The sequence below is a fragment of the Haliotis asinina genome, chromosome 1 (genome assembly GCF_037392515.1).
Source record: "Haliotis asinina isolate JCU_RB_2024 chromosome 1, JCU_Hal_asi_v2, whole genome shotgun sequence".
NCBI classification, from domain to species: Eukaryota; Metazoa; Mollusca; class Gastropoda; order Lepetellida; family Haliotidae; genus Haliotis; species Haliotis asinina.
In genome coordinates, this window is record NC_090280.1 from 30,286,195 (window position 1) to 30,306,488 (window position 20,294).

Here is a 20,294-nt window from a genome sequence, read left to right on the forward strand (position 1 = left end):
TCAAGTACCGGTGCCTCGACAATAAAAAAGGTACGTTCTTTCAGATTGCTGTCACATGTCTGAGCTGTTAGTCTTCACACCATTATCTAAGTTTAATATTTTGTATATTGCCTAAGTCACATATCCACTTAAACCACGAAATAATATTTTACGATGCTCAACAGGGCAGAAGATCGGCAAAATCGAGTGATACCCGACGGAGAGCTGGACGGCGACATGTGGCCATAGGCTATGTTTTTTGTTTTTGCTGATTTTTCTTGACATCAGAAAGACCACGTTGACATATCGTGGAGTAGTTATTCCCTTGCGGCAACTGGTTGTTCACACGCCCACCGGTAAGGATCTGTGGCACATCGTCCTTCCATCCAGCAGCGACCCAACAGGCACCTCCCAGACCGCATGATCGGATGGGTTTTTTCAGTGCTCTGGTGTGGTATGGTCACCGCAGGATAACATAAAGTTGTCTACCAGAAATCGACTGTTTCCGTTCGTAGACCGTATGATTAAACAAAGTCTGAAGGCGGCCAACATTAGCCAGGGTAAGCATTGAGCAGGAGTCACACAGGCATTCTTCAGGCACCGGTAACTTTGAAGTACCTGGTCCGGAATATAGATAATGGACAGATTGAGTTGAGTCAGGTAGGTGTCAGTGTCCCTGACTCACCACTGGTTGGACTCCGTTTGGAATGTCACTGTCAGAAGTCCGACACTGTCAGAATACCATTTTAGCAGTGTTGTTGCAGGAAGCAAGATTGGGTAGCAAGAATAGAGTCGTGTTGGATCCGGCCTTGGCTGTTGCGTCGTCCCGAAGACGGCCAGTTAAAAGCTCTGATAGTAGAGCTGGAGAGGGAGCATCATCTCCTCATGTCTACTTAACTGTTGATTGTGTCAAGCACCAGTTTTGATTGTGTGGGCTCTTTTTCTAACAAGCGGGAACCGGGCGGTATTAGGCTAGCTTGGCGCCTGTTCTTGGTTTCAGAAGATGACCGACCGATTCTGGTAGATGGCCCCTCAATCATTTGACAAGTTTTGCCTTCAATTTGTTTCAGTGACTAGAGGGGTATCTGCCGATCATTGTAACTATTGCACCGATTTGACAGATATGGGCGAAAATCTGTCGCATGCCATATTGGGAAACCCACCGATGTCCGAGAAATAACTTAGGCATTACTTTCACGTTTCAGTCCACAAAATCCACAATGGCGATGCTTCTGATGAGCCTTGGTCTTGTCTTGTCATCTGCTGCAGCAGCAACAGTATCAGCACCACCAACAGCAGCAGCAGCGACACCAGCGTATGAGGTAAGTGCACTGCTAAATCCGTGTTGATTGTAGGTTACATACGCGGTGAGGAAAAGCCTAAACCACACTAATGTTTTAATAGTCACTTAAGTCACCGTTTAGCATGGATACCCCGTGTAGTTTATTGACTGAGAGATAACTAGTCCTTGTCCAGTCCTAAAAGACAATATTTTATTCTGAAATCTCCACCTGCCAAAAGGCACCAGTACACCATCAGACCTATCTATCTCCGGAAAGGAGCACAATATCAGTCAATGTCGTTGTCATGGAATTAAAAACTGAATACAAAAATAGAATTCACACGCTGTAGTACCCCACAAACGGCATGGTGAGTATGTGTACCAAGTTTGATAAAGTACAGTTCGGGAGATCTGTTTCAGGCAAGATAACCTCCTCAAAGTCACAGCCTGAGCCATGTTTCCATGGAAACCGAAAAAACAAATATCCATATCAACATCCCCTCCATTCCCCTCCAGAGTGCATGTTACAATTATCTAAGATCCTCAATCTCGTTTGTTGTATAGCATGTTTTATGACAACGATCCTGTCTATAGCGCAAGGCTAGTGATCCAGCGAAGTTGAGGTGTCGGGATCGAGCCCCATCTGTGACTGGGTGTAAAAACCTTGAAGTCAACATTGTGTGCAGACTCTTTCAGTGTTGTCACAACCCTTAGTGTACAGTACACACCCCTGTGCACTTAAAAGAACCCACGAATCCGTTGGTATATAACCAGTCCACCCAGCTGTCAACTGGGTACCTCGTTAGGATGAGAGAGACACAGTAAACTCGGTGCGCCTAGTGGCAGCAAGAGTTGTACACTCCCCATGGAGTTGAGACTGAAATACGATTTGTTGTTGAGATTAACATCCAGTGATCGAGGGGAAAATACCAGCGCCTCGATCATGCACTAGTGCGTGAATATGTGCGCTATATAAATATCCTATGTCATATCATATCATATCATATCATATCATATCATATCATATCATATCATATCACAAAGATACATCCAATGAATGAAATTTCATTCCTTGCAGCTGATAATCAGTGTATCTTGTGTATTTGTTTTGCATCTTATGTGTTTTGGGAATATTGTTTAATTCATATATTTGCAGTGGAGAAATATCAACGCCACGTACGGGGATGGGACAATGCTACTGAACGTGGCAATCGGAGATGGCATCATTGAACTTCACTCCCACAAACCAGACAATGCGCCGCCCTCTTTCAAAGAAACAAGCAACATCCACGTGTTTTCCAGGGTGTTTGTTATTTTTTATTACGAAATTAAGTTTCAATCTTTAACTGAAACTTGTAATCTCAATATTCCTTGCAGTGAGCAACTTTCCATATATACATTATTGCAACACCATTAAGCCCTTGGAAATCAGATAGGTACATGGTAACATAGGAATTATGTTCAAAATTCTTCTCACTGCCTACAAGTGCTTCCATGATCTGGCTCCATCTTATCTGTAAGAACTGCTGCACACATATTCTCCACCAAGAGCTCTTCGATCTCAGCACAAGTATCTCTGTACTGTTCCTAAGAATAAAACGGCCACATTTGGTAAGAGAACCTTTGCCTATGCTGCCTCAACCTTATGGAATGAGCTGCCTGCATCCATCATAATGTCTGAAACTGTCCTTTCCTTCAAAAACAATCGAAAGCCTTATCTCTTTCAAAGGACATTTCTCTAAGAGCCACTTTGTCTGAGCAGCGCACAGAGCATACTGTTATGCGAACAGATGCGCTATAGAAATGTACATTTTTATCATTATTATTTTTTACAGATTGAGATAGAAATGCAGCAGAGAGGGTTTGGGTGATCCTGGCACAGTCAGGCTGGTCAAGCTCATCATCAGCTCAGGGCCCTCGCCCCCTCTACACGCAGCCCAGACAGCGAATGGGACTTCTCCCAGGAAACACTGCCTAGTCGAACCCACCAAGAACTTTCCGGAGAATATGGAGGCTCCCCAAAACTGCAGCCTTCTGCATTACCCAGATTGTCAGAAGGGCTGTGCTCCCGGTGGAGAACCCGGGCACTCTTCTGATCTGCGCCAAGAGATCAGGAGGTACCAAACCAAGGGCACCGAGAACAATGGGGAGCCTGACGACAGTGTACTTGGGATGCAAGCGAGACATTTCAAAGGCGAGGTCCGCATATTTATCATGCTTTTCCTGAATCTTGCCAATCACATTGCTGTCAAAAGGGACAGAAAATTCAATGATATAAATAATTTCATTGGTTTTATCAAAAAGGACAAGATCAGGTTTGTTGGCTGGAATTCTTCTCAGGCTGTATATTGGCCTATTCCAGAGAAGTTTAAAAGCATCATTTTCCAGGACGCCCTGGACATGTTCAGGGTCGTACCATGGATGGACCTCGGAGTCAAAGCCACAGGCATTGCGGAGACGATAATGAAAGCAGCGAGCCATGCCATCATGTCTTTTAAGATATGCTGTTTGTGCCAAGGAAGGGCATCCACTGACAAGGTGTTGGACTGTCTCTGTAAATTGATTGCAAAGACGACATTTCATATTGATGTTTTCTTTAAGAATCACATTCTGGCGATTGCGAGTGGGAAGTGACTGGTCCTGAGCAACAAAAAGGAAGCCCTCAGTTTCACATTTGAGACCAGCCGACTTCATCCAGGCGAAGGAGTCGGTTGGATTGCTGTTCTGTTCCACACACTGCATATACACACGATGCAATGGCTTCTCAGACAACTTCTCCACAAAGGACCGACTCTGGGCAGACTTGGTGAAAGACTTCACCTGGTTTACTCCCATCACTGTACCGTCCAGCAGTACATCGCCATCAACAAAATCAACTTCAAATTTCAAATTGTCTCCAACAACCTTGGCACGCTTAAAGTAGCTGTGGAATTCCTTGCTTTCATCATGAATCTTGACGTGCATCACCAGAGGATCATCTGACAAATAAATATGTGCGAAAGTACACAATAAAATTCTGTCACGAAGAGCTTCCACATTAATCAAACCCCGACCTCCAGAATTGATTGGCATATATAAACGATTAAGAGACGAACGAGGGTGGTGTGCTCTGTTATCTGACATGATCCTTCTGGTCAGGCGGTCAAGACCCTGGATGTCTTGTTTTGTCCAATCAACTACTCCAAAGGAGTAGGAGAGGACTGGCACAGCAAAAGTATTGGTGGCTTTGACTTTGTTTCGAGCATTTAGCTCTGAACTCCAGATTTTCTTTAAACGAGATTTATACTCGGCCCGAAGTTTATCTTGAATCTGGGCATTCTGGAGCTTGTCTCGAACTTGCATTCCAAGATAGGTGTAGGCCTGATCTTCCACAAGATGCTCAATAACTCCTCCCCCTTGTAACTTGACCGATCCATCATTAGTTACCTTGCCACGTTTCAAATGAAGAGTATTACATTTGTCGAGTCCAAATGTCATGCCAATATCATTAGAGAAGGACTCGACAAGGAGAACCTGTTCTTTCAAATTGGTATCTCCTTTGGCAAGGAGCTCGATGTCATCCATGTAGAGACGATGAGTAAGAGGTGTTGGAGATCTGTGCTGAGGAGGTCCGGGATGGTACCCTTCCTCCCTATTGAGCAGAAAACTCAAAGGATTTAGAGACAGACAAAAAAGCAAAGGACTGAAGGAGTCCCCCTAAAATATTCCCCTTCTTCTTCTTCTTCTTATTATTATTATTAATTAACGTTAGCTGACTGACCTGACCTGATTTGAGATGTTAACACCATTTGTACTGGGTTTTGCATATAGTCACTGCCTTGCCTGTTCATTTTTTTCTTTGCATGTCACCTTAATATATAATATTTCATGTCAGCATAATCTGTTATCTCATTTCAGCAACTTGTTGCCATGAGAAATTCCGTGGACAAAGAATGTTATGTCAGACATATCATAGAATCCTTTGAAGATCTGAAAGAGAAATTAGCCGGTATTGAACAGGTATGTACATATATGTAGATGCCGATATAGGTCCATTTATCATCAATTAATGAGATTTAACATTTTCTAAACGTTTTCTTCATAGGTGTCTTGGGCTCTGACCTGAAACATTTGAAAATAGGTTATGTTTGTTTTTTTACTTCTAAAGCATGACTCGTCCAAAGGCAAACTCTCCGAAGACTGGATTGACGTGAAGAATGTTTGCCCCATCGAGTCGTGGGCTGTGGAAGATCTCCTGGGAGATGAGATTGCCTGCTTCTGCCGCTTTCACAAGGTCTACTTCGTCGGTCTCGTACACACAGGCGTCGTGGACGTCACATGTATGTATTGTCTTGCATTGATAGTTTCTTTTCCTGAAACTTAAAACGTCCATTATATGTTTACTGTTACATATGGCCTACTTGTATTTCCGGTTACATCAGTTAAGAATAAAAACAATAAGGTTGAACTATAGAATCCTTGTCGCCAACGCCTGTGATTATGTACTACCAAACTTTACTGTTACACATTGCCATGTGTATTTCCGATTAAATCAGTTTTGACTCCAAATGATTAACAAGAAGCTAGGACTACTGAAATATTTACACCAAAGCTCTTGCTTATGTGATGTTCAACAAGTTTCACAAAAAGAATGATTGAAAACGGACACTGGGCCATTCAATGATGCTGCCAGTTGGATGATACACCTGAGAGGTTCTATGCACACCCCATGGGCAATGAGTTCAGGTGCTTGGTTCCTGTCACGGGTTTCAACGTTGTTGTCGTTTGAGTCACTGAGTCTGTGAGTGAGTTTACAATGTATGAGTAAGTGAGTGGGTGAGTCAGTCTGTCAGTGAGTGAATCAGTGAGTCAGTAAGTGAGTCAGTGTGGTGTCAGGTTTGGGATTGTAGTATGTATGTGGAAACATGTATGTTGATGATATAATAGCGTCGTTGGTGTCAACGTTGTTGGCGTTTGAGTTTACAATATATGAGTGAGCTGGGTAGTAATATTCTGATGCCTTTCCAACGCTTTGTTCTGACATTCAGATTGGCAGTACTTTTGACTGTATTGTCTAATACTAATGCCACGATACATTACTCTTTATTGACTGAATTTGATCATTGTCTATATCATATAATACACGTACCACAATTGATTAGACTTTATTGACTTGATTTATTCATTTGCGATATTATCTAATGCAAATGCTACCGTTCATTAGATTTTATTGACATATTTTGATCATTTTTTATATTATCTAATGCCAAGGTACATTGGACTTTAGTTTGGACAATAGTTTGATCTTATTCTATAGTATTGTCCACTGGAGTATTCTATACTACACGAATGCCACCTTTCATCAGACTTTATTAATATATTTTGATCATTTTCTACATTATCTATTACAAATGCCACAATATATTGGACTTTATTGACTCAATTTCATCATTTTGTATGTTGTCTAATACAATGGTAAGGTAAATTAGACTTTATTGGCTGAATTTGACCACTTTCTTTATCATCTGATACACATGTCCCGATTGATTAGACTTTATCAACTTATTTTGATCATTTTCAGCTCCATCAAGACGACACAAGCGTGCTGCTGCTCGTGTATCTGTTGCCAGCGCTTGTTGCTGTTGTCGCTCGGGATCCGTCGTAGTGTAAGCCGTCTCAATATGGCCAAAATAGAGTAACACTATGCATTGTCGACATTCAAAATGATGTAATATGTGGATATTTACATCAGTGGATCAATAAATGTTTAAAAGCAATTGCTTTCGAAACAATTTCGTGTTTTTTAACAATTAGGACCGATGTAAACAACAATTTTTACTATTCTTTACAACGCTCGAACAATTGTTCAAAAGGTGAACATAATTCCTCAGAGAGTTTCGGTAGTGGGCTATATGAACTATATGAACGATATACATGCACGTTTGCGTCATAACGGTATGGTATCAAGAAGAAATTGTACCCGTATATATTTACATCGTCAACACTTCATCGACCCGTGAAGGTCCGGGGTAGAATAGGCCTTCAGCAACCAATGCTTTGCTGTAAAAGGCGACTATGCGTGTCGTAAGAGGAATCGGGTGGTCAGGCTCGCTGACTTGGTTGACACATGTCATCGGTTTGCAATTGCGGAGATCGATGCTCATACTGTTGATCACTGGATTGTCTGGTCCATCCTCGATTATATACAGACTGCCATTATGTCGCTGGAATATTACTGAGTGCGGCGTTAAACTAAACTCACTCACTCACCACTTCATCTGTTTCACCTATCTTGTGACATTCAAACATACTATGATAAACTATATCTCCACGTTTCTGATAAGAATTGGTTTTGCAAATAGCACCAAAGGCTACTACATACAGTCATTGTGGTGACTGGGAAATGAATGTTCCATATGCTGATTTTATATGAAACATTTTGTTCATTTACTTTCAGCACACATGTTTCTTACTATAAATAGTATTGGGTGAGTTCAGAATGTCAGAGGCATTTATATTCGCTTGTTCAGTCTTATTATGTTATTGAATCGTACAGTCTGATCGTCAGTAGCAGCCTTCGATGACTTCTTCGTTGATAAAGTGAGTGAGTGGGTGAGTTTAAAGCCGCACTCCGCCTCTATGGCGGCGGCCTGACCACCCGATCCAGTTAGTCGCCTCTTACGGTATGTCCGTATTTCAACTATCAACGCCTCCTATGTTTATCATATCATGAAACAAGTGTCATGACATTCAAACATACCTTGGCAATGGCTAAACGATTCGTGGAACACTTTGTGATCTTTAAACAGAAAACATGAAAATGCTTCTGACAAAAACTATATGTCCATATATTTTATCACAAGAATTGAAGTGCACTGTCATGTCAAAGTGACATCAAAGGCTACTATTTACAGTCATTGTGGTGACTGAGAAATGACGGCTTCATATGCTGATTTTATATAAATACTTTGTTCGTTTACTTTCAACACAGATGTTTCGTGTTACAAACTGCATTATCGCGGTTCAAAATATAGTAAATATTCGCTTGTTGAGTCTTGTCGTTATGTTAAAATCATAACATCGTTCGAAAACTTTCTCGTTGGTAAAGCAATTGATTGAGTCAATTATTAAGTCCGCACTCAGTATTATGACAGTTATATGGTGGCGGAGTTTTGGACCAGCCAATCCAGTGATCAACAGCAAGAACATCGATCTGCACAATTGGGATATAATGACATATACCAACCACGTCAGCTAGTCTGACCACCAGATCTTACAACAAGCATGGGTTGCTGCAGATCATTTGTAACCCGGATCTTCACGGGTATGTTGGATAACTATGAGCACCGGACGTCGGACATTAAATTACCCTGAACCCAAGACAGTTAAAGAGCTTTCCTAAAATGGATACAAGCCTGACTGTACTTTGAAACAATCATAGCGACACATGCATTGACTTTGATATTATCAGGGAGAGATGTCAAGCCCTCGGCGAGATTGATTTGATTTTGCTTTAACCACACGTATCAACATGAGTGAGTGAGTTTAGTCACGGGCAAACTGTAGCGCAAATGGGTTGCGCAGCATAGAGAAAATGACCAGTTTTCGTACATGTGTGCGAAGCGAGCGAAGGATGGCAAAGAACTTTCCACGCTTCGATTCGAGAAATAGTTTTCACGTCAAAATACTGGGTTGTGCTCTCACATTTCCATCCCATGTTGAACAATTACTCACGTTCAGTGTGTTTTATTCAACAGTTTAAGTTCAACTCGTGGTATATCAGGCAGTTCTTCGTCTCCATTACCCCTTGCAGCTTCCGGTTCAACGGAGTGAAGGAACAGGAGGGTATTATTCCATATGGAATATTTACAGTTACCTCCCATGCTTCATTCGCCCATTGTGCCATTAGTGTTAAATGTTACGAAAATTCTAACAATAGCGAAGATAGATAAGAAAATAAACTCCAACAGGTTAATGATAAAATCAGACAGTATGATATTTCTTTTTAATGTCTGCTTATTCTTGTTGCGTCACTTTGTTCAATTGGAAGCTGACAGGGTAATGGAGGCGAAGAACGATCTGAATACCACGATTGGCGCTTACAATGTTGAATAAAACATATTTCACGTGAGTAACATGGGGCAGGAAATCTGAGAGCACAACCAAATGAAGAAATGAGAGTGTACCTTTGATGGTGTCGATATTGTATTTTGACATGAAAAATATTGTTTGATCCGAAGCGTGGGTAGTACGTTGCCAACCTTTCAACTAATATACTGCTTGACAAGTATTAAAAGAGCCAGCGCAGTGAACGCGTTTGTGACAAGTACGCGGGACAAGTAATCTGGACGAATACACATGGTTGCTACAGATAGATTGGCAATTAAAGGTCACATGCAACCAAAAAATCAAACATAATTAAAACACAATTACACGTACATGATGTGATTAGCGAGTAAGAGAGGGATTAGGGATTGAGGGATTAAGCACGTGCAATACACGCTGACAGTGTACTGCCGCTTCGCACGAGGAAATTGAATTTGTCAAGCTGTAAGCGACAACCTGTTTCACTCATTTTTCAAATAGAGTGTTCTGGAGACCTTCCCACATATGCCAGCTGGTGTCATTTGTTAGGTCGTGGCTCATCTAATACTGGTTCGTCAGTAGTACATTCATCCTGGATATTCATGAACTCTTCCATGATGACATGGGGCAGTGTGGTAGCTTGGTTGAGAACCCGGGTTTGATTCCCAATATGACAGCAATGTGTGAAACCCATTTCTTGTGTGTCCGCCGTGATATCACTGGAACAAATTCTAAAAGTGGCGTAAAACTATGATTCGATAGATCAAATTTAAATCAATCTCGCCGAGGGCTTGACATCTGTCCCTGAAAAACGACCGCTTTAGATGTTTTCTTTGATAATTTCAAAGTCAATGCATGTGTCGCTATGATTGTTTCAAAGTACAGTCAGGCTTGCATCTATTTTAGGAGTTCAGAGTTCTTTAACTGTCTTGGGTTCAGGGTAATTTAATGTCCGACGTCCGGTGCTCATAGTTATCCAACATACCCGTGAAGATCCGGGTTACAAATGATCTGCAGCAACCCATGCTTGTTGTAAGATCTGGTGGTCAGACTAGCTGACGTGGTTGATACATGTCATTATATCCCAATTGTGCAGATTGATGTTCTTGCTGTTGATCCCTGGATTGGCTGGTCCAAACTCGAAACTGCCACCATATAACTGTCATAATACTGAGTGCGGACTTAATAATTGACTCAATCAATTGCTTTACCAACGAGAAAGTTTTCGAACGATGTTATGATTTTAACATAACGACAAGACTCAACAAGCGAATATTTACTATATTTTGAACCGCGATAATGCAGTTTGTAACACGAAACATCTGTGTTGAAAGTAAACGAACAAAGTATTTATATAAAATCAGCATATGAAGCCGTCATTTCTCAGTCACCACAATGACTGTAAATAGTAGCCTTTGATGTCACTTTGACACCACAAGGACTGTAAATAGTAGCCTTTGATGTCACTTTGACACCACAAGGACTGTAAATAGTAGCCTTTGATGTCACTTTGACATGACAGTGCACTTCAATTCTTGTGATAAAATATATGGACGTATAGTTTTCGTCAGAAGCTTTTTCATGCTTTCTGTTTAAAGATCACAAAGTGTTCCACGAATCGTTTAGCCATTGCCAAGGTATGTTTGAATGTCATGACACTTGTTTCATGATAGGATAAACATAAGAGGCACTGACAATGGAAATATGCACATGCCGTAAAAGGCGACTAACTGGATCGGGTGATCAGGCTTGCTGGCTAGGTTGACACATGTCATCGTTACCCAATCACGTAGATCGAAACTCATGATGTTGAAACAGACTGAAAAAAGGTTAATTGGATACACGCGTCACCAATCAGCTTATCAAATGCTGCGCGACCACGAGCAGCTGTACAGTTTGTGATATATACATGTAATACATGCAAACAGAGACAGGTAAAACAGTGTATTTATGAGTTATGACGCTGTCAGATATGTTTTACACACCAACTTTCGACATATAAGCACCATTTAAACTGTCTCAATAATATATTCACAACGTACTCTAAGTGATGATATGTATGACAGATAAACGTGATGCAGAGCAAACAGTTGTTATTCACATGGCTTCATCATGCATCATTGTTAATGGTTCCGGTTTGTTAGATTATTGCTAAGAGCGACATAAATCGATCGAATCTCACTCACTTAAGCGTTTCCTGCAGTATTGTACATCACGTGTTTGATAACAGTGTATACACAAAAACGTTGCTTATATTATAATAAAGAAGCTGCACATCCATAGAACTACCCCCACTGTTTAGCACACCAACTGCTAAATACCTCTCGAAGTTCACTATGGTTACTTAGACCAGGGTTTAATTGCTTAGTGTATACTGTATATTTTCAGCTAGGACTGGACGAACGTTGGACTGCATCCTTTTGCCTAGGTTAGACCACTGACTGTGTAATGGTTCTGTTTCTACATTTAGGTACCAATGTAATTTTGCTTTACTGTCCAGTGCGCCTCTTCGTTCCTTGGGTAAGAGCGATTTGGGTTCATAAAGGTGAAGATCGTCAGTTTATAAATTTTATCATCTTGAAGAAATCAAGGAAAGTACAGCTGTAATTTTTGAACCCCCCCCCCCCATATAATAATTGGTTGATGTCATTAAGTTGGTTAAGACAGTTCCAGTTCAGTGATGACATAAAATATGTAATTCCTTCACAAAATGAATGTTTCCAGTCTTTCACATTCAAATAGTATGCCAAAGGAAAGTCTACATCTATCTTACATTTCTCTAAACGTCAAGTCAAACAGTACCAAGAACATTACTGAAAACCATTTTATACTATTGAGAAACTACGAATGGCGATTAAGCTCCAGTTTGTAGTCGTTCGTACCCAGGACAGGACTGAATTGTGGGTAATATTGGTTTCTCGCTTCCTTACTCTATCGCTTTCTCGCACAATGATATCGCTTTCTCGTCTTGTGCTATCGCTTTCTCGTCTCGTGTTGTCGCTTTCCCGTCTCGTGATATCGCTCTCTCGCCTCAAAAATTTAGTGCGAGAAAGCGATGGCCCAAATCAACCACCATATCAAACGCAGCATCTTTCTGAACACACTACGAGTTAGCAGCGTATCAGCAAATGAACCAGCCAATCGGAAGCCGTCGTTACACTTGAGTGCACCTCCACCCGCTATGACTGGGTTCGGTCTCCCGAGGGCTTCGTTTCGATGGAAGTAAGCCCAAGTAGTATAGGTAACGAGGCAACTCAACCGTAGAGCAAAATCGCATGTAAATTTGCAGGGAAATCTAGGGTACACCCACATCTAGTACTAATTATACGACCACTTTTCGATCTACAAAAACTATCCACATATAAATTTGACAGAGGGGAGTAAAGGCACTTTAATCTTCTATTGGATGTTTCATAACCTTTTAACCACTCCAAAGTGACCCACTCACATTGTTCTACGTGGGGTGTCTCCCCAACAACAGGTGAATGGGCTAATAACTTCAGGAAGTTACAACACACCCAGATGCTATTGACCGGTTATTAGAAAAATATTGAGAACTTTACACTAATAAAGGCTGGACTGTTGACAAGATTAACATGGATATAGCAAACTATGTACCGTTGACTCCCTAAATATTTCAATAACGTGTGTAACCCCAACGCAAAGTGCACCTGCAATTAAAAATACAAAAAGTAAAGGGTATAAAATGCCAGGAACCAAACTATCGCGGGAAGCTTATGTTGAGATCAGGTCAGGTAATATATCCGTTCAGGAAGCGGAGAAAAAATATCACATATCACAAGCTCGATATATGAAAATCCGAGGGGCCTCAGATGATGGAGGCTTCCTTTCACTACCCCCTACGCAGGTCGCTTCTGAAGAAGAAAAAAATATAGGTGTCTCACATGTGTTTCTCTCTGACCAAGAGAAACAAATCCTGGATCAATCGGGATACATCTTCTACGAACAATACCAAATTCCAAAACAATTTCTAGAACTCTATTTGTGCATCCTCCATGAGTATGTTGAAAATGGAGAAGTAATTGATTTCGTTCAACTCTTCCAGCCAAACCAGTTTCACGCAGTTAATGGAAAACTGCGGGTTATACTCTCAAACTGCTCGGAGCCTGAAGGTAAATGCTTCACTGTTAATCAAGGCCGCCCTCTGATCTTTGATGGAGACAATTCAAATGTACGTGTGGTGCAACTGACCATACCGTTGGAAGCAAGCAATGTGTTTTATGGACAAAATAAAGATATAGACTACACATCTCAGAGCCGCCTCCCACTGGAGGTTCCAGAATGCCTAATCATATATGGGTTTATCCAAAATATAGAAAATTTATATGATAGGGCCTGTGCTGGATGGGCCCTACGGTTTACAAAACTCGTTAGAAATTTAGCAAAGAATTGCCCATGTAAGAATAATCAATGTATTTTCCGGCTACTATCAGACGAATCAGAACCCGCTCAACGGTTTAATTTAAAATTTATGCCTCACCAATTACCAAACTACGGCGGGCCAAAAGGGTTGGAAGTATCAGCACCACCGGGTAGTAAACATAGAAAATCTGCCGAAGTTCCGGAAGGAGTCTACCTGTGCAGAAAATCCCGGAATTCAGGAATCCCAGGTATAGTATTGGTATAGAATTGGGATTCGAGGTATAGTATTGGCATAGTTTTGGGAATCCTGGTGTAGTATTGATATTCCTGGTATAGTACTGGGATTTCTATATGGACATTTGTTTTTATAAGTATAGCATATACCCAAAAAACTATGCCACCAAAAAGAGACTTGTCTTCGGAGGATATCTAAGAAATACGCTCCTTTCGCGGTGTGGTCACTTCAAGCGAGGTCAAAAACGCTTCGGTATTGGATCCAGAAGGCTGTACGAGATATGGCGAGATCCTGATGCAGAACCTTGAAGCCTCTTGCCCGCTGACAAGAAAGCTCCAAATCCGACTGCGCCCTCTGGCACATTAGTATTGCCAGATGTGTAACCTTCGACCCTCTTGCCCGCTATTTGGACATCTCCAAATGCAACCATCCAGGACTTCTACGATCGTCTGTGGAAGATTGAGACTCGTTCACAGCACAACACGAAGATGGTGTCAGCTCATGTGGAGCAACCCGCGTCGATGTTTCATATAAAATCATCATATGGAACATTCATTTCCCAGTCACCACAATGACTGTATGTAGTAGCCTTTGTTATTTGCAATCCAATTCTTATGAAAACATGGAGATATAGTTTTTGTTGGATGCTTTTTAATGTTTTCTACTTGAATGTCACAAAGTTTGCCACGAAGCATATACTTTTTATCATAGTATGTTTGAGTGTCACAAGATAGGTGAAACAGATGAAGTGTTGAGTGAGTGAGTTTAGTTTTACGCCGCACTCAGCAATGTTCCAGTGATATGACGGCGATCTGTATATAATCGAGGATGGACCAGACAATCCAGTGATCAACAGTATGAGCATCGATCTCCGCAATTGCAAACCGATGACATTTGTCAACCAAGTCAGCGAGCCTGATCACCCGATTCCTCTTACGACACGCATAGTCGCCTTTTACCGCAAAGCATTGGTTGCTGAAGGCCTATTCTACCCCGGACCTTCACGGGTCGATGAAGTGTTGGCGATGTAAATATGTACAGGTACAATTTGTTCTTGATACCATACCATTATTACACAAAAGTGCATGTATATCGTTCAATATCTTAAAACTGGGTGAGTTTACTTTTACGCCGCATTTAGTAATATTCCATCAAAGCCACGGCTGGGGACACCAGAAATGGGGTTCGCACAGTGAAGGGACTTCGGCGAGACGAACGAACACTTTAAACACTAGACTATCCCACTACCCAAACTATCTGAGGAATTATGCTGCCCGCCTGTTGAACAATTGTTTGAGCGTTGTTAAAAATAGTAAAAATCGTTGTTTATATCGGTTCTAATTGTTAAAAAAACCCACGAAATTGTTTCGAAAGTAATTGCTTTTAAACATTTATTGAACCACTGAGGTAAATATTACATCATTTGGAATTTTGAAACTGCATAATACTACTGTTATTTGGCATCCTCGAGAGCGCTTAGTTCCCGGGGGCAACAGCAACAAGCGCTGGCAACAGATACACGAGCAGCAGCACGCTTGTGTCGTCTTGATGGAGCTGAAAATGATCAAAATAAGTTGATAAAGTCTAATCAATCGGGACATGTGTTTCAGATAATATAGAAAATGGTCAAATTCAGCCACTAAAGTCTAATTTATCTTAGCATTGTACTAGATAACATACAAAATGATGAAATTAAGTCAATAAAGTCCAATATATTGTGGCAGTTGTAATAGATAATGTAGAAAATGATCAAATTATGTTAGTCTGATGAACGTTGGCATTTGTGTACTATAGAATATAGAAATACACATTTCAATGTGTAACAGTAAATCGAAGTTTGGCAGTGCATAATCACAGGCTTTGGCGACAAGGATTCTATAGTCCAAGCTTATTGTTTTTAATATTAACTGATGTAACCGGAAAATACAAGTGGACCACGCGTAACAGTAAACATATAATGGACGTTTTAAGTTTGAGGAAAAGAAACTATCAATGCAAAACAATACATACATGTGAGGTCCACGACGCCTGTGTGTACGAGACCGACGAAGTAGACCTTGTGAAAGCGGCAGAAGCAGGCGATCTCATCTCCCAGGAGATCTTCCACAGCCCACGACTCGATGGGGCAAACATTCTTCACGTCAATCCAGTCTTCGGAGAGCTTGCCTTTGGACGCGTCGTGCTTCAGAAGTAAAAAAAAGAATATGTCCTATTAACAAATGTTTCAGGTCAGAGCCCAAGACACCTATGAAGAAAACGTTTAGAAAATGTTAAATCTCATTAATTGATGATAAATGGACCTATATCAGCATCACATATATGTACATACCTGTTCAATACCGGCTAATTTCTCTTTCAGATCTTCAAAGGATTCTATGATATGTCTGACATAACATTCTTTGTCCACGGAATTTCTCATGGCAACAAGTTGCTGAAATGAGATAACAGATTATGCTGACATGAAATTTTACCGATGTATTGAGGCGGTGCGCAAATAAAAAATGAACAGGCAAGGCAGTGACTATATGCAAAACCCAGTACAAATGGTGTTAACATCTCAAATCAGGTCAGTCTCAGGTAGCGTTAATTAGCTCTAGGTGGAGAATATGTGTGCAGCAGTTCTTGCAGATAAGATGGAGCCAGATCATGGTATAACTTGTATGCAGTGAGAAGAATTTTGAACATAATTCCTATGTTACCATGTACCTATCTGATTTCCAAGGGCTTAATGGTGTTGCAATAACGTATATATGGAAAGTTGCTCATTGCAAGGAACATTGAGATTACAAGTTTCGGTTAAAGATTGAAACTTAATTTCGTAATAAAAAATATGACAACAAACACCCTGGAAAACACGTGGATATTGCTTGTTTCTTTGAAAGAGGGCGGCGAATTGTCTGGTTTGTGGGAGTGAAGTTCAATGATGCCATCTCCGATTGCGACGTTCAGTAGCATTGTCGCATCCCCGTATGTGGCGTTGATATTTCTCCACTGCAAATATATGAATTAAACAATATTCCCAAAACACATAAGATGCAAAACAAATACACAAGATACACTGATTATCAGCTGCAAGGAATGAAATTTCATTCATTAGATGTATCGTTCTGACATGATATGATATGATATGACATAGGATATTTATATAGCGCACATATTCACGCACTAGTGCATGCTCGAGGCGCTGTTATTTCCCTCTCGATCACTGGATATTAATCTCAACAGCACATTGTATTTTAATCTCAACTCCATGGGGAGTGTACAACTCTTGCTGCCACTTGGCGCACTGAGTTTATTGAGGCTCTCTCATCCTAACGAGGTATCCATTCACAGCTGGGCGGACTGAGACATATAGTCACGGTACTTTGTCAACGTTTACTGCACATTGCTGTACCCGCAACTAGGTGTTTGTACGTATTCATGTGGCCACCATCTGGTGATTTACCAACGGATGCGCGAGTTCTTTTAAGTGCACGGGGTTGTGTACTGCACACTAGAGGTTGTGACAACACTGAAAGAGTCTACACACAATGTTGACTCCAAGGTCTTTACACCCGGTCACAGATGGGGCTCGATCCCGACACCTCAACCTCGCTGGATCACTAGCCTGGCGCCATAGCCAGCTCGCCCACAGGATCGTTGTCATAAAACATGCTATACAACAAACAAGATTGAGGATCTTAGATAATTGTAACAAGCACTCTGGCAGGGAATGAAGCGCATGGCTCAGGTTGAGGCTTTGAGGAGGTTATCTTGCCTGAAACAGATCTCCCGAACTATACTTTATCAAACTTGGTACACATACTCACCATGATCCATAGATGTGCCGTTTGTGGGGTACTATAGTGTGTGAATTCTATTTTTGTATTCTGTTTTTAATTCCATGACAACGACTTTGACTTTGACTTAAATTCTTCACCAACTCCGACACATAGATAGGTTCGGTGGTGTACTGGTGCCTTTTGGCAGGTGGAGATTTCAGAATAAAATATTGTCTTTTAGCACTGGACAAGGACTAGTTATCTCTCAGTCAATAAAATACACGGGGTATCCATGCTAAACGGTGACTTAAGTGACTATTAAGACAACATTAGTGTGGTTTAGGTTTATTCCTCACCGCGTATCTAACCTACAATTAATAAGGATTTACCACTGTGCGTAAATGCAGTGCACTTACCTCATACGCTGGTGTCGCTGCTGCTGCTGTTGGTGGTGCTGATACTGTTGCTGCTGCAGCAGATGACAAGACAAGACCAAGGCTCATCAGAAGCATCGCCATTGTGGATTTTGTGGACTGAAACGTGAAAGTAATGCTTAAGTTATTGCTGGGACATCAGTGGGTTTCCCAATATGGCATGCGACAGATTTTCGCCCATATCTGTGTCACATCGGTGCAATAGTTGCAATGATCGGCAGATACCCCTCTAGTCACTGAAACAAATGGAAGGCAAAACTTGTCAAATGATTGAGGGGCCATCTACCAGAATCGGTCGGTCATCTTCTGAAACCAAGAAGAGGCTTCAAGCTAGCCTAATACCGCCCGGTTCCCGCTTGTTAGAAAAAGAGCCCACACAATCAAAAATGGTGCTTGACACAATCAACATTTAAGTGGACATGAGGAGATGATGCTCCCTCACCAGCTCTAGCATCAGAGCTTTTAACTGGCCGTCTTCGGGACGACGCAACAGTCAAGGGCGGCTCCATTACGACTCTATTCTTGCTACCCAATCTTTCTTCCTGCAACTGCATAAATGACATTCTGACAGTATCGGGCTCTTTGACAGTCCATACGGAGTCCAACCAGTGGTGAGTCAGGCAGTCCCAATCTGACCATTATCTATATACCGGACCAGGTACTTCAAGGTTACCGGTGCCTGAAGAATGCCTGTGTGACTCCTACTCGATGCTTACCCTGGCTAATGTTAGCCGCCTTCAGACTTTGTTTAATCATACGGTCTATGAACGGAAACAGTCGAGTTCTGGCAGACAACTTTATGTTATCCTGTGGTGACCATACCACACCAGAGCACTGAAAAAAACCCATCCGATCATGCGGTCTGGGGGTCGCTGGTGGATGGAAGGACGATGTGCCACTACCCCACGATATGTCAACGTGGTCTTTCCGATGTCAAGAAAAGTCAGCAAAAACAAAAAAACATAGCCTATGGCCACATGTCGCCGTCCAGCTCTCCATCGGGTATCACTCGATTTTGCCGATCTTCTGCCCTGTTGAGCATCGTAAAATATTATTTCGTGGTTTAAGTGGATATGTGACTTAGGCAATATACAAAATATTAAACTTAGATAATGGTGTGAAGACTAACAGCTCAGACATGTGACAGCAATCTGAAAGAACGTACCTTTTTTATTGTCGAGGCACCAGTATTTGAATACTGCATCAGTATCTGGCCACCGTCTGTGACAAGTCGTACTACGTACTGGTATTTATATCCGATGTACTTGACACGTTATTGCCACAAAACAATCATATGTCCAATCATGGTTGATTATAGGAGGACCTCGTGACTTGCACATGGTGGACACACTTAGTCACTGAGGAAAGCAACCAATGACTGTTGTGACAACAGTCCCACAAACAGTGATTGGTTCTTCGAAATGTTCTCCTTTTGTGAGTAATTCTATGTTACTGTTGTCTACAAACAGAACACAGTAACGGAGCTTCCAACCCTAAGAGGATCCGTGAAGGTCCCGGGGTAGAATAGACCTTCAGCAATCCATGCCTGCTATTCCAATCGACTGTGCTTGTCGTAAGAGGCGACTAACGGGATCGAGAGGCCAGGCTTGCTGACTTGGTTGACACATGTCAACGGTTCCCAGATGCTCATGTTGTCGATCACTGGATCGTCTGGTCCAGACTCGATTATTTACAGACCACCGCCATATAGCTGGAATATTGCTGAGTGCGGCGTAAAACTCAACTCAACTCTTTCTCTCTCTCTCTCTCTCTCTCTCTCTCTCACACACACACACACACATACACACACACACCGGTTCCCAATTGTGCCAATCGATCCTCATGTTGTTGACTCGATTATTTACAGACCAACGCCATATAGCTGGAATATTGCTGAGTGCGGCGTAAAACTCAACTCAACTCTTTCTCTCTCTCTCTCTCTCTCTCCCTCTCTCTCTCACACACACACACATACACACACACACCGGTTCCCAATTGTGCCAATCGATCCTCATGTTGTTGACTCGATTATCTACAGACCGCCGCCATATAGCTGGAAATTGCTGAATGCTTCGTAAAACTAAATTCACTCACCCACTCACTCCAACCCTAATAGAGAAAAAGGCATGAGATTTCGGGTCTTGATTTCCCCCTGA

General features: G+C 41.6%; 3 protein-coding genes across 3 annotated transcripts in view; 1 reads left to right on the top strand and 2 right to left on the bottom strand.

Annotated features, from left to right (window-relative positions):
- The window catches only part of LOC137290254 (uncharacterized), a 31,665-nt gene extending 12,331 nt beyond the window's left edge, over positions 1-19,334 (bottom strand). Inside the window, exons 1-2 of the mRNA XM_067821030.1 lie at positions 19,304-19,334; positions 18,121-18,237 (exon numbers count right to left, since the gene is read on the bottom strand). Of these exons, the coding sequence (XP_067677131.1) occupies positions 18,121-18,222 (102 nt within the window). The 5' untranslated portion in view covers positions 18,223-18,237; positions 19,304-19,334. The remainder of the gene's footprint in view (positions 1-18,120; positions 18,238-19,303) is intronic.
- LOC137278417 (uncharacterized) lies at positions 1,269-6,963 on the top strand. The gene is made up of 5 exons (XM_067810733.1): positions 1,269-1,301; positions 2,418-2,564; positions 5,159-5,260; positions 5,409-5,580; positions 6,822-6,963. The coding sequence occupies exons 2-5, from the start codon at positions 2,454-2,456 to the stop codon at positions 6,908-6,910; spliced, it is 474 nt and encodes a 157-aa protein (XP_067666834.1). The 5' UTR covers positions 1,269-1,301; positions 2,418-2,453; the 3' UTR covers positions 6,911-6,963.
- Positions 15,361-16,930, bottom strand: LOC137290261 (uncharacterized). The gene is made up of 4 exons (XM_067821044.1): positions 16,788-16,930; positions 16,273-16,374; positions 15,954-16,125; positions 15,361-15,497 (listed from the first exon to the last, which is right to left on the bottom strand). Exons 1-4 carry the CDS (start codon positions 16,896-16,898, stop codon positions 15,397-15,399), a joined length of 486 nt encoding a protein of 161 aa, XP_067677145.1. The 5' UTR covers positions 16,899-16,930; the 3' UTR covers positions 15,361-15,396.
- Positions 19,335-20,294: the final 960 nt, after the last annotated feature.

Excerpts from the sequence above, each read along its gene's own strand:
- LOC137278417 (XM_067810733.1), top strand. The coding sequence starts at position 2,454 with ATGCTACTGAACGTGGCAATCGGAGATGGCATCATTGAACTTCACTCC. Across the intron at positions 5,261-5,408 it reads AATTAGCCGGTATTGAACAG|CATGACTCGTCCAAAGGCAA; the intron begins GTATGTACATAT and ends TTACTTCTAAAG. Across the intron at positions 5,581-6,821 it reads AGGCGTCGTGGACGTCACAT|CTCCATCAAGACGACACAAG; the intron begins GTATGTATTGTC and ends GATCATTTTCAG.
- LOC137290261 (XM_067821044.1), bottom strand. The coding sequence starts at position 16,898 with ATGCTACTGAACGTCGCAATCGGAGATGGCATCATTGAACTTCACTCC. Across the intron at positions 16,375-16,787 it reads ATATCCACGTGTTTTCCAGG|CAACTTGTTGCCATGAGAAA; the intron begins GTGTTTGTTGTC and ends ATCTCATTTCAG. Across the intron at positions 15,498-15,953 it reads AGGCGTCGTGGACCTCACAT|CTCCATCAAGACGACACAAG; the intron begins GTATGTATTGTT and ends GATCATTTTCAG.